The 13878-nt window shown below is 36.3% G+C and overlaps 1 protein-coding gene across 1 annotated transcript; it reads left to right on the top strand.

The window, feature by feature from the left end:
* The first annotated feature begins 1251 nt into the window (after window positions 1-1251).
* LOC147390402 (wings apart-like protein 2) lies at window positions 1252-12506 on the top strand. The gene is made up of 13 exons (XM_086458082.1): window positions 1252-2071; window positions 2909-3008; window positions 5169-5508; window positions 6301-6413; window positions 7194-7322; window positions 7436-7529; window positions 7678-7785; window positions 8584-9185; window positions 10472-10722; window positions 11007-11163; window positions 11463-11560; window positions 11642-11723; window positions 12128-12506. Exons 1-13 carry the CDS (start codon window positions 1518-1520, stop codon window positions 12209-12211), a joined length of 2712 nt encoding a protein of 903 aa, XP_086314208.1. The 5' UTR covers window positions 1252-1517; the 3' UTR covers window positions 12212-12506.
* The last annotated feature ends 1372 nt before the right edge of the window (window positions 12507-13878 follow it).

The raw sequence follows: 13878 nt of genomic DNA, 5'->3' as shown, positions 1-13878 counted from the left end.
CACCACCACCACCACCACCACCACGTTCTCCCCCCATCTTCCTCGCTTATCTCCGTCGTCGCTTCCACCGTCGCCGTTGTAATTGCCACCGTCACCACATCCTCCCCTCTCCCTCTTTCTCGTCATCTTCTTCTTCCTCTCCCCCTCCTATCATCTTCTTCTTCTCCCCCTCCTATCATCTTCTTCCTCCTTCTCTTTTTTTTTTTTTTTTTTTCTCATAATTTTTCATGATTTTATCCAAGTGAAATCAAACAATAGAATTTGATTTCCAACCTTACCTATTTTTCACAACTAATTTTTCATGAATTTCAAATTCCATGGAAAGTGACTTTCCATGCAATCAAACATACCCTTAAGTTAAAGCCCACTCGATGGCTATCCCCATGTATTTTTCCCAAAAATTACCTTGTGCATGTGTGGGAGAGGGCACTGCACGTGCTATGATTGGTTGGGTATTCCAAGGGGTCCATACACCTTGGTTTCAAAAAAAAAAAATTGTTTCCTTGGCTCCCTCAAACCAAAATCTTCCATCTTTTTGCCATTTTCACATGGACAAATAAAAGGGTTTTGTTAAAATTGTCCCAAGGGCACACGTTAAAGTGCAACAAACATACCGAGGAATCGAATTTTGTGCCAAAAATGCCTTCAAAGCAATTTTTTTTAATCAAAATACCCTTAGATGCTTTTTCCCAAGGTGTTTTTATTGCACTTTAACATGTGCAACAAAGGCACACATTAACAAAACCCTAAAACAAAATCTACACCGAGTTACGATGAACGAGGTAAATATTTGCGAAAGGATAACCCAGATCGCATTTTATTTAGCACAACTATTTGCGACAATTTACGATCGTACCAATGTCTAAAGTGCTTCAAATAGGAAACAAATACGTATGAGAACCCTGATGTCCGTTACAAAATTAATGGACCAAAATACCCTCACTTCTTGAGATCTCAGTACTAGATCTGAACTTCAATGGATGCGATTATTTTAAATTGAAATTTGAAATGACACGACTATCGAGGATTTTAAATCTAAGGTACAGTCTAACATCTCCTTTCTTCATACTCGGTTCAGCGGTTTTTTAAAACTCATAAACTCGGTTCAACTCGACACGGATGTATATATTGGTATGTTTTACATAAAATTTGGTGTGCCAATAGAATCCGTTTGGACTCGTCGGGTAAGATTCAACTCGGTATTTTTTGTGAGCTAAGCGATACGAAAAGAGGTACTGTGTTTCAAAACCAAGAGAGAAGAATCAACTTGAAAAAAGGAGAAAAAACGCACAAATTTTCAGGAAAAAAATAAAAAAGAAACGAAACTTCTTCTTACACAGCTTCGTACCTGTCGTCCTCGATATTTAGCTCCCTTTCTTCTTCTCCTCCCCACGAGGCTCTGAACGTGAGCTGAAACCCTAGAAATCTTCATCAATCCAATCTTTTTAATCTCTCTTTCTTTCTCTCCTTAATCTCACTGTATGAAAGATTTGAATGATTCAAGATAAGATCACAAGATGATCGTTCGAACCTACGGTCGTCGAACCCGTTGCATTAACGGGAGCTATTCTGATTCGAGCTTTAATGGAGATCAAGAAGACACCTTCACAGAATCGCTTCCACAAGAACCCTCTCAAGAAATCTACAGCTATGCGTTCTCCTCTCAAGATTCGTCTCCTTGGACATTCGATTCCGATATCCACGCTTCAAATTCGTCTCAAGGTTTGTTGCCCATCGTTCCTCATCGAGCGACCCTTGCTGATTCGTCGTCGCAGGGTAATGGAATCGCTCCCAAATCGAAGAAACCGAGACACCAAAAGCTGGAATCGAAAGAAATTAAGAATTCTAAATCTTCGATTTCGAAGGGGGTGAGGTCGATTTCTGTGCCAGCGACCTCGACTTTGATGGAAGCGCAAGAATTCGGGGAGATGATGGAGCATGTCGATGAGGTGAATTTTGCATTGGATGGGCTTCGGAAGGCTCAACCTTTTCGGATCCGTCGGGCTAGTTTGTTGTCTCTATTATCGATTTGTGCCACTGCGACTCAACGTCGACTTCTCAGAGCTCAAGGGTAACTGAATTTCATGAATTTTCATTTCTTTATGGTATTTGAATTTGCAAGATTTCACTTATTTCAGAATCGTGTAAATTTTGATCAACATCTATATGTAATTGTTCATAGATCAGTATAGAATGCATATTTTTGAATATTTAACAGCTTTGGTGAACACGGGTCATGGGTCTTTTTTTCTTCTTCTTTAAATTACTGACCCATTCTCATATTTGGTGTTTCAAGCAAGAATTTTTTGTTTCTTTACTAAATCTGTCCAATAGTTGTCTTATTAAGACATAGAATAGGCTCGAAATATAATTCGGCATATATCTTGATACACTCATTTTCATGATTTCAAAAATATATATCTTGTAGTTCGTAAATATGAACTTAAGTAAATATGTGTCAAAGTGTCTAATAAGGACAATTCCCACATTGTACACATACTCAAGTTATATCCTCCCTGAAATATGATACACATAGCCCTTGATGATGGTTTGTTTCTTAGATTTTTGGTTTTTTTTTTTTTCAAAATTCATGGCATTCTTGGTGGAGGAAATCTATTGTATCCATAGGGAAAATAGTAAGAACGGGTTACCAAATGTAAATCACGTTTGATTATTTTCTGAACCATTCATCATTTCTTAATGGACCAGTCTAAACATTTGATTGATAAATGTCACACCTTAGGATCTAATTGATTTAAATTTCTTGCGCAGACGATACTCGATAGACCATCAGGTCTCTTTCTAATATAATAATTTAGTGCCTATTCCTCATGTTTCACCTCAGGCATGGAAGTGCTTTTCTACGAGTACTCTTACATTCTTAAACTGTTCAACAATTTTTTTTCAGGACGGCCAAGGCAATAGTTGATGCTATTCTGGCTCTCAACCTTGATGATTCCCCCAGTACTCTAGCTGCTGCAGCTCTTTTCTACCTTTTGGCAACTGATGTAAGTAGTTGAATGCCTGCATGGTGAATGTTTCTTTTAGGGATCCATCTTTGAAGTGTGAAATAATTTTGGTTCCCTTTTGTGGCAATGCTCCGTCTGTGAACTGAAATTTTCTTTAAAGGTTACTCTGTCTCAGAAATGGATTATTGCTTTGCTCAGAAAGAACGGCAACTTAGGGAAATACTGGTTCTTGAATTTTTATTTGCTGAAAGATTACTTAGAATTGGTTTTCAAATCAATTTTTGTGTGAAAACTAGTGAATTTCGTGAGCAGTCCTTGCTATTCTCAGTAGTTTATTAGGTTTGCATTACTAGGATGGGTTATCAACCCCGCTTGATCTATTCTAGAATGGAAAAGGCTTCAACACTTGCAATCACACTTTGATGGTCATCCTACTTATTCTGAAAGGAAGATGGGAATTAGTGAAATGACAAAAGACTAGGTGGGTGCCTTTTTGCAAGTGAATCAGATTATTTTCGCTCACTTGATCTAATTCTTTGTCCGAGAGACTAACATAAAATGACCTAATTGCCCCTGTCTTCAACCTCAAGCCAAAGCCCATTGATTTTTCTCTCAGAAAATCTGTCACCTTCAAAATGTTAATCTCTAGGGTGAACTATTTTTAATTTATCAACCTTGTCTCCAATCCATCGTCTTCTATGTATTGTAGAAAATTCTTGATTTTTCTACCTAAAAATCGTTCTTTTCCTTATCTAAAAATTGTATCTTCTTCTTGAGGTTTTAAATGGTTGAAGGAGATTAAATCTTAAGGTTGAAGATGAAGGTAAAAATCTTTCATTTTCAAATTGCTAACATTTAGACTAGACTACTTTTAACCTATTCAATCTTGTCTTCAATCCATCGTTTATAATGTCTTATAGAAACCCTTGATTTTTCTATCCAAAATTCCATTAGTCTTCTACTTCTCTAAAATCCTGTCTTTTTCTTGAGGTTTGAAGGTTGAAATCTTAAGCTTGAAGAAGAGGGTAAAAACCTATACCCTAAGGTTGAAGATGATTGGTTTTGAGGAGAAAATCAGCTTGTGGTTGAAGATGAGGTCATTTATATTAGTCTTTTTGATAAGTCCTAGGTCAAAGGGGGTGGGGGGGTAGGTACCTCTAATATTGACCAACACATGGAGGGGCATGTCTAAATCACCCTTTTTTTTTCATAAAAAAATAAAATAGTCATACAATAGTCTTGTTTTTAATTGCATAAGAGTTAAAAGCATGAGTATCGATTTCTAATCTTCAACATGCATCATACCTATTTTTGTGAAATATATAAAAGGGATTTGTATTAAGAAAAACACGATAGTTGATATGACCATTGAAAGATAACAAGTACATTAGGTTAGCTCGTTGGCTTTCAAAACCGAGTCTCATTTGAAAAGAAAGTCCTCAAAGAAGACACCGTTAAACTCAAACAACTTGCGTCAAAAGAATAAAATACCCAAAACTGGCTTACCTATTTGAAAGAGAAAGCCCAAAATACTAATAATGCGTTCCTATACTGCATGTTCCTTCCCCTTGTATACACGAGAGTTCCTCTCCTTCCAAAGACCCCAAAAAACTGCAAAAGGTGGTAGATAAAATCCCTTCTCTTCCTAGAAAGGCCCAACATTCCCAACTTTCAAAATGCGAGAGGTCTGAGGAAGGAAAGCAATCTGAGATTTGAAATAGCCACATTTAAGCCAGGTCTCTTGAGTCTATTTATCTATCTAATAGTCTCTTTTTGTACTTTTTCATTGTTCGAGAGATTTATAAGTCCTTCCCCGGTGCTTTTATCTATGGATGAGTCATAATGGAGCTATGTGCATGCATATGTGTGGGGATATTTGCGGTTTGTCATCCTTATCTCTTGTTTGTTATGTCTTATGATCAATTGCTTATATATTGTTAATGGGGAAAAAATTGCTGAAGGTTTGTTCCTTGCCAAAATTCTTTGTAGTCGTGATATCTTCTATCATTTTTTAAGTTGTTTTTGTGTAAAATCTGTATCCTGAAGTTTTAAGAGGAAAATGGTTTAATGTGACTTCTTTGTTTTCTTTGATTTTTCAAACATTTGTTAATTGAAATTATTTTATGGCATTCTGATATCACCATAAATGGTAGAATAACCTATATTATTTCATATGATTATTTTCTCTTACTATTTCAGGGTCAAGATGAACACCTTCTAGATTCTCCTAGTTGTATCCGATTCCTACTTAAATTGTTGAGTCCACCCATGGTAACTACCACTGAGGAGAAAGGACGAACCATCGGGTGTAAGCTTCTAGCTTTACGGAAGGATCCTGGCATATTGAGAGATCAATCTAAAAGGCTAGATGCTAGCTCCACCGCAATCATCTCAAAAGTTCAGGAGATTTTATTAAGTTGCAATGAGATACCATCCAGCAACGGGGACGATGAGGGATTGGGGAGGCCAGAGCTTAGCCCAAAATGGATAGCTTTGTTAACGATGGAGAAAGCATGCTTAACTACTGTTTCTCTTGAAGGTAGTCTAAACCACATTCCCTTCTTTGTTCCATCTAGTAGTTAATGATGTTTTTTAGATTTTCTTCTGAGCGTGACTGTCTACATTAGTCTTATTATGTATGGTCAAATAATTCCACCCCCTTCAATTAATCTTGAATAAATCATTTTGTAGAGACCTGTTAGGTCAACCAATACCATCTAGCTTTTGAGAATCAAAAGAATTCTTGTGGTATGGGCCCAAGGATTGCTTGTCAAAGTTCTGTTAGATTTAGAAATTCCACATTTTTAATATTGTCCGACTTTAATTAACACACCTCTCAGTTTTCCCTATACCTCGCTGGTTTCCCCTTTGATATTTTGTTGTATCCTTACCATTTGTCATTGAAGGTGTAAGCATAGCTTCCCTCTCAGATCAATAATCCAGTGTTGTCACAAAACCTTTTAAATATATTGATTGTCAAATTACCCATACTTCTTATCTTTCAGTATTGCAAAAGATGCTGCTGTATACTCTATAATTATATTCAGGTGCGTTGCTTTCAGCACAAGTAATCATAATTATTATTATTATTATTATTATTGTTATTGTTATTATGTAGTTCAAGTTTATGCATTTGGAAGAATTCAATTATACCCTAGGTGTGTAAAGCTGTGCTCTTTGTTCTTTAATGGGTGCTTAACAATTCATTGCTCATATACATTTCATATGCTTTTCCCTTTTATTAACAGATAAATCTTTTATTTTTATTATTATTATTATTATAATTTTGTTGATTGATCTTGGCTTTTTGCTCTGGTGTGTGTTTGTCCAGACACGTCCAATGCAGTAAGAAAAGTTGGAGGAAATTTTAAGGAAAGATTGCGAGAACTTGGAGGACTGGATTCTGTGTTTGATGTTGCTGTGAAATGCCATTCCATTATGGAGGTGTGATCTGTATGTTTATTTGCAATCTGTACAATATATCATGATGGAAATAACTTGAATAATTGATCCAAGACTCATTCATAAATCTTTAATTTGTTCAAGAAATTTTAATATTATAATTTAAATGAAAGTGCTCTATGGATCTCCCACCCCCCGATTGCATATCTCTCTCTCCCCCCCCCCCCCCTCCCCAGAATTCTCTTCCTTTCTTCCTCAGATCTCTCTTGTAAATCTGTAAATCAGAAAAAATATGTTAGAGAAGTTGAATGGAACTTCAATTGTTTCAATTTCCTTGTGGTTTGGTCTCGACAAGTTGAAAATCCAAAATATTTCGTACGAAACATCATGAAATGAAACCAATCTTTAAACCATGCGCTTACACACATATTGATCTGCTTCTGCTTTACTAGGTGTAGATGAATTCCAAGAAAATCTCAAGAGAGCTATTTTACCAAGGCTAGATGAATTTTGATAAAAAAAAAACTCCAGAAGAGCTATTTCACTAAGAGTGTGTGATTGGATAGATATGGGAATTGATTTCGATAATACCTTGATTGGTGACAATCTCCGATGCCCTTCACACGCATTCTTAAGTTCTGACATGATGATTTGAATGTTTCATAACTTCGAGAACATACCATTTTGGTTCCATTCCCTTGTCATTTGGGTGATATCTTATGCGCAAGCATCTGTGTTATGATTTCTGTCAATGTTAATAACATGTTCATATATCATAAGCTTATGGATACTTAATTCTTATATGCACGTATTTGTTTGCAGGGATGGTCAAAACATAGTTTGCTTTCTATTCGAGAGTTGAAAGATGATGTAGCTTTGCAAACTGTAGTACTGCTTTTGAAATGCTTGAAGATCATGGAGAATGCCACGTTCCTAAGTAAGGATAATCAGGTATCAGTAAAATGTTTTTTTTTGTTGTGGTGGTGTTGAGTACTCATGGCTTCATAATGCTGATTAGCATTTGAATATCATCACTTATGTAATCTTGTGTTTTCTTGCATTAGAATCATCTGCTTGGGATGAACGGAAAATTGGACCGTGAGGGATTCCCCTTATCTTTCACAGGTCTTGTAATAAGTGCCATCAAAATTCTTTCAGGTAAAGAGAACACAGTGATTAGCTCAGACAGTTTTTCCTGTTTGGTTCCCTAGGTTCCTCAATTTTATCTTACAAAGTACTTCTGATGTAGGGGTCTTTCTTTTGCTTGGAGTATTAAATTTCTGATGCTACTGACATTGCTTTGTAGGTCTTTCTTTGCTTCAAAGTTCTTCCATTTCCAGTGATAAAAAATCTCGTTGTCATTCTGATAGTGTGGATAATGCCGTTGAAAATCTACTGAAGGAATACCCTGAAGGTACTTGTTAGTCCTATTTTCACTTTTTTCTCTGTTAACATTTTTTCAATTGTATGTACTGATATTCAAGTTATTTTTGCATCAAAATGATCTGACATGTGAGGAGATCGATTCTAGTTATACGGGGAATTATTTGATTTCGTCTTGAGCTTCTGCTCTTGTTGTAGATTAGCACTGACCAGTGTTGTTATGTATGATTGCTCGGGTTCCTAGGGTAGGTGCCAGGGGGTCTCCATAAGGAAGCATCTGAGCGGGTGCTGCGTCATATTAAATCCTCACGACACGTGGGGGAGTATGTCCTTAGGTTTAACTAAGGGTTCTTATTCCACTACTTCCTCACCATCATTACTGACAATGCTTCATGCCAGCTAAATGGTTTGGCAACTAGAATCCTGTTGACTTCATAATATTATTGATTTTTTTCCCACTTAGTTTAGAAGAAAACTAAGTGAGCTTCCTAAAGTATACTCCAAGGCATCTCATTTAAACCTTTATTTATTTAATGAATTACTCTTGCCTCATTTCATTTTCATCTTACAAATAAAGACTTGTGTTTTATTGAGTGATGATGGTCTCTTGTACTAGTGATGACCACTGTACCCTTAATTACTCCATTCCCAAACATATGGACATGGCACTCACAGTAATCAACATTATATTATTTTTGAATTTCATAATTGGGACCGGTCAGTGGTAATATAATCCTAATAATATTCTTATATTTATTGATATTATCTCCAATAGTGAAGGCATATGGATTGATTTAAAACTTGGTATATTTTCTATGTAATTCTGCAGTTGACCAAGATGGGATTTTATCTAGCAATTCTTCAAGAAGGTTTTATAGTAAAGAAAAGGCCTCTCATGAAAAGGGCTTCAAGGTATCCCCAAAATATCAAAGGTTGTCAACTTCTCAGTCGGTGCATACTATATCTAGTTCGCAAACTACTTCTGCATTTACTGCTGATGTTTTTTCGGTGAAGAAGGAAGAGAATTCTTCCACATCAGGTTCATGTAATGGGACATCAAAGAGTTCAAATGGTATAAAACCCAGAAATGCCAGTAATCCAAAAATGAGTTTAGGACTAGGTAAGAGACGTAATGTTACTGAAGACAGTAAATGCAGCAATCTAGAAGAGAGCCAAGATCCCTTTGCATTTGATGAAGTTGAATTTGTACCCTCGAAGTGGGATTTGTTATCCATGAGAAACGAAGGATCTCAAACTCTAACTAGCAGGGTAACAGTTAGAGAAGAGGATGAGTGTCAAGCCCAGCTGATGATGGGCCACCACGAATCAAATAACGGGGGAAATTATCATTCTAGCGAGGTCACTTGTTCACCTGCAGTTGAAGAAGAAAATTCCAACCTTCTGGCTGACTGTCTTCTTACTGCTGTTAAGGTATTGCTTTCTTTATGCGTTGTATTAATGGATTTCATTATTTGTTGTCCTTTTATTTATTTATAATTTTTTGTAGATCTTGATGTTTCTATCTGAATGGCCAACCTTGCCTACTTTTAGCCCAGAGAGACCTCCTTGGTGTACACCCCGTTTGTAGTGGGGTTCAAGTCCATGCATGCAATCCTCTGTGTCATGCATACCTCTCTCTAATCTGATCGCATACTGTGATGCAGAACAATTGCTCCGATACCCAAATTGATGGAGGAAAACCCAGGATTTAATTTTGATGGGTTGAAGAAAATATTTATTATTTATAAAGGATTGATTTTTAAAAGGATAGGGTGTTGTGTAAATTTTCATTAAATGAAAGAGGGAAATCATACAAGGTCAGCCTAAGACTAAATGGCAACAGAAAAAAATCACCTGCTGCAAACTTCCTGGAGCACAAGCTTCCAGCCAAAGATGGAAGTCCTCAAAGAAAAGACCCTTAAATTATTTGAAAAGCTTACACTAAAAAAAAAAGAAAAAAGGTCTAATATGTTGATGACCTCAGAGAGCACTAGTTCTTCATGGGGTTCACAAATATTATCAAGATACTCTATATGCATACATTTTAGAGTGGACTTCACATATGAGCTGTACGATATTTCCTTATTTTTAGGGGTGGTATTGGGGCCCACTTTTGTTATTGGTTCGATCTACACAAAAGTCCTTTTTTTTTCCGGTATGAACAACACAAAACCCATTTAATCAAGACACTCTGTATTCCTTCATTTTAAACTGGGTCCAAATACGATGTACGATATTTCCTTATTATTAGGGGTGGTATTGTGGCACATTTTGTTACTGGTTTTATCCAACTAAAAGTCCTTTTTATTTCTGCATGAACAATACAAAATAAACCCATGTAATGTGTGAAATTTAGGTTTGTTGGACTGCAATATTGGTTCTTATAATGGGTTGAAATTGGGCTAGAACCCGAGACCATAGGCTGAAAGTAATTCCTGATTTTACATGAAATCTAGGGGTCCAGAAAAGCTCAGACATAACTGAAATTTCAGTAGGATTATCTGTGCAGCTCCTACGTCAGTAGTATCTTCATAGAGGTGCCATAAAGATTACCTTGTTTATTGCTAAAATGTTCACTGACGTCATATCAGATTTTTCTCCCTCATTCAGGGTGCTTTATCCGTTAGTTGTTAGCTTTGTAGTGTTCGCTTGTTATGTGTCAATATTGAGCATGGAAGCAATCTTTAAAACTTTAATTTGTTTTCCTTTTTTGTTAGGTTCTGATGAACTTAACAAATGACAATCCTGAAGGGTGTAAGCAAATTGCTGCTTGTGGTGGACTAGAAACCTTGTCTGCTTTGATCATTGGGCACTTCCCGTCGTTCAGTTCATGCTTATATCCATGCAGCCAAACAGAAAAAACTATTCTGTTGCAAAATGAAAAGCATTTCACTGATAAAGAGTTGGATTTTCTCGTTGCTATTCTGGGCTTGCTTGTGAACTTGGTGGAGAAGGATAGTCGAAACAGGTTATATTTCATTTCTTACTATTGGCTATTTATGCTTTGTCAAGGACGTCCTTACATAGAAAAACCACACGAACCTTTCAATGCGCATTTCCTTCCTCTCATCCTCTCTTCAATCTGTTACTATCGGTGTTTTAAAACTTGCAAAGTAAACTTGAAATTCAACAAGTTGCTACTATTGATTTATATAAATTTTGAGCAAATGAAAATTTTAATAACATATTGGCATATGTAAGGGAATTTGTTCAATTGTTATTTTATAAAACTAACCATAATTTCTTCCACAGATCACGGCTTGCAGCTACCAGTGTTTCCTTATCTACTTTGGGAGGATCAGAAGTGATGGATAGTGAGAGGGATGTAATTCCCCTGCTGTGCTCCATCTTTTTGGCCAACCAAGGAGCTGGTGAGGCAGCTGAAGAAGAGGGAGGACCATTACCATGGGTATGTAACTCGGTCATATTTGATTATTGACTGTAGTCAATTTCTTGCCTTCCACAGGTCCCAACAGAATGCATAAGGCAGGAACCGCTATTGTTAAAGGAGTCTAGTTTGTTTTAATAGTTTTTTCGCCATCATAGGTCTTCTCAAAGCCTCACCCTCTTTGGTGTTTTGTAAATTTTGGTATTCATCTTGTCTTTTTAATATATGTTTCACCAATAAAAAGAAGTGGTCTATAGGGCAACATTCACAGGACATAAAAGAAGACCAAAAGATTCACCAATTTTGTTGCATTGTAACAGACTGAAGAGGATGTTGTGCTGCAAGGTGAGCGTGAAGCCGAGAAGATGATCATAGAGGCTTATGCAGCCCTGCTTCTTGCATTCCTTTCAACTGAAAGGTTTGTGCAGCCTTTTTTTTTTTTTTTCTTCTAAAATAATTTCTCTATGAAATTCAACTCAAGTTTGTGTGCTGCTATCAGTAAGAACGTGCGTGAATCTATTGCTTGCTGTCTCCCGGATCACAAGTTAGAGATTCTCGTGCCCGTGCTGGAGAGATTTGTGGTAGGTATTTGTTATGTTTTTTCAAGTGTGTTGGATATGATTGGATGTTTCTCATCACGGTTCAAAGTTTTGTTCTGTTTTGGTAGAACATTCAGTTCTGGCCGAGGCAGGAATACTAAATTGACCATTAAACATTGAATGCTTAGGAAAATCTCAAAATATTTTGGACTATTTCTGAATATTTCAATCGAGACTTTATTGGTTCTTCAGTCCCAATTGAAACATCGCCTTGAGACTATTTTAAACCTTGCTTCTGACAATGACCTTAGTTTTGTTGATTTCAGAAAAAGATGAAACAACCACCCAAAAACAATGTGTTCGGTTGATGGGTTGGACCATGTGATGCTGTAATACATAAGTTTCTCTTATAAGTGGTGATGATTGTTTTCTTGCTTTGTTTCCAGGCATTCCATCTGACGTTAAACATGATTTCACCGGAAACTCATAAGGCCGTGAGTGAAGTAATTGAATCTTGTAGGGGAATTTGAGAACATGGAAGTTCTTCACAGCCCTACGTTTGTATTCCTCTACTGGTCTTTCTTCTCGCTGCCCTCACGACTCCTTGAGGTGATGGAATGGCTCAGCCCCATGGGTTGGGCCAACCACAGGTCTCTGCTGTAATCAGATTGTTTTTTTAACATTTCTTTCCCATCTTTTCTTTTTTTACATTATTTTTTCATCTTTGTTTCACCCTCTTGGTGTAAGTCGTGTTTCTCTACCCACTGGATGGATTCTTGTATACAAATGAACATCAGAATTCTAATTTTTCAATTCAGTTCTCTCTCTCCCTCTCATGATTTTAGAACTTGTCCACGATCGAGATGACTCTAGCAAGCCATACCAGCCTCGAAGGCACCTCCAGGATGGATTATTAAAAAAAAAATCAACCAGTTTGAACCAGCCATTTCCTCAACTCAATTAATATTTTCGTACTAGGGGAGTTGTCTCAGGTATCTGACCGACTTTAATGGTGTGTTTGGATTGAGAGAAATGGAGAGAGAAGAAAAGAAAAAAAAAGTGAGTTTCTCTTCCTTTCTCTTGTTGGGATTGTTAAGTGAGGAGAAAAAAAATAAAAATAATGAAGAGAAATGGAGAGAAAAATGAGTCAGTTTTCTCTCACTTCAAATTGGAGAGAAAAGAAATCTTCATGACTAATAAGAGCACTAAAAATTATGACTCATACTCTATTTCTCTTTAAACATAAGTTTTTCTACTGTTAAATCAAACAAGATGGAAAGAAGCTGGATTTCTTCTCTCTTTGTTTTGTTTTGTTTGAATGAGTTTCTTTTCTCTTCATTTCTCTCAATCCAAATAAAGCGTGTAAAGTGTTTGGAATCTCTACTAAATAAGATTTTGTGACTGAACATGTCCATACGTTTGCCAAGTTGGTTGAAGTCTTGGGTGTCGATACCAAGATCCGCCTGCACCTATAAATTACTTGCCATTAATCTTGCTGGCCTAGTCAAAAGAATGAAAAATAATTCATTTAATAATAAAAAATAATGATCATGCAAGGTATGCATATATGTTTATAAATAAATAAAAATGAACCAATTAATATTTATTTGCATACGAAGTAAAACATGAAAAAAAAGGGCAATTTAGATGTACCACGTTACCACTGAGTCTCAGAGTTTTGGTGAATATTTTAGATTCGCCTGTGCTAATAATAACCTGAATCCTTACCAAGGTCTTCTATGAGTGGTTAATAGAAAATGATCGAAACACCCCTCCCTGGTCTTCAACTTCTTCATAAAATTTTGATTTATTTATCAATGTTTTTCCCTTGTTTTTCAAAAAACTATATTTATTACATATATAAGATAAATATATTGGAAAAAAATTGGCTCCAACTCATAAATAGTCCCAAATACTTGCAAATCAGACCAGGCTTGGACATGTGTGATTTTTATTAGAAACAAACTCGATTATTAGATGGACTGGGCTTTTATTTTGAGGCCCAAACAACATTTGATTGTTTGCAGCCCAACCCATTGACAGCCCTAGCAACAAGCATCCTCATTTTTACTCATTATTTTCTCTCTTGTAGATTCTCTCTGTTCCATATATGCTTTTGAGAGCCTTTAAAAGCTATATCAATTTTCTTCCCATTTAAATTATTTTTCACTGTTTTTAATTCATGATAGTGTCTCCT

This window comes from Akebia trifoliata, chromosome 11, assembly GCF_017979445.1.
Source record: "Akebia trifoliata isolate Shusen 1 chromosome 11, ASM1797944v1, whole genome shotgun sequence".
Lineage (NCBI taxonomy): Eukaryota > Viridiplantae > Streptophyta > Magnoliopsida > Ranunculales > Lardizabalaceae > Akebia > Akebia trifoliata.
The sequence above is the reverse complement of the archived record's forward strand: the minus strand, read 5'-3'. Positions and strand labels throughout refer to the sequence as shown.

Coding starts and splice junctions, on each gene's coding strand:
- LOC147390402 (XM_086458082.1), top strand. CDS start 1,518: ATGATCGTTCGAACCTACGGTCGTCGAACCCGTTGCATTAACGGGAGC. Junction 2,072..2,908: donor CGACTTCTCAGAGCTCAAGG/GTAACTGAATTT, acceptor ATTTTTTTTCAG/GACGGCCAAGGCAATAGTTG. Junction 11,164..11,462: donor AGGGAGGACCATTACCATGG/GTATGTAACTCG, acceptor GCATTGTAACAG/ACTGAAGAGGATGTTGTGCT.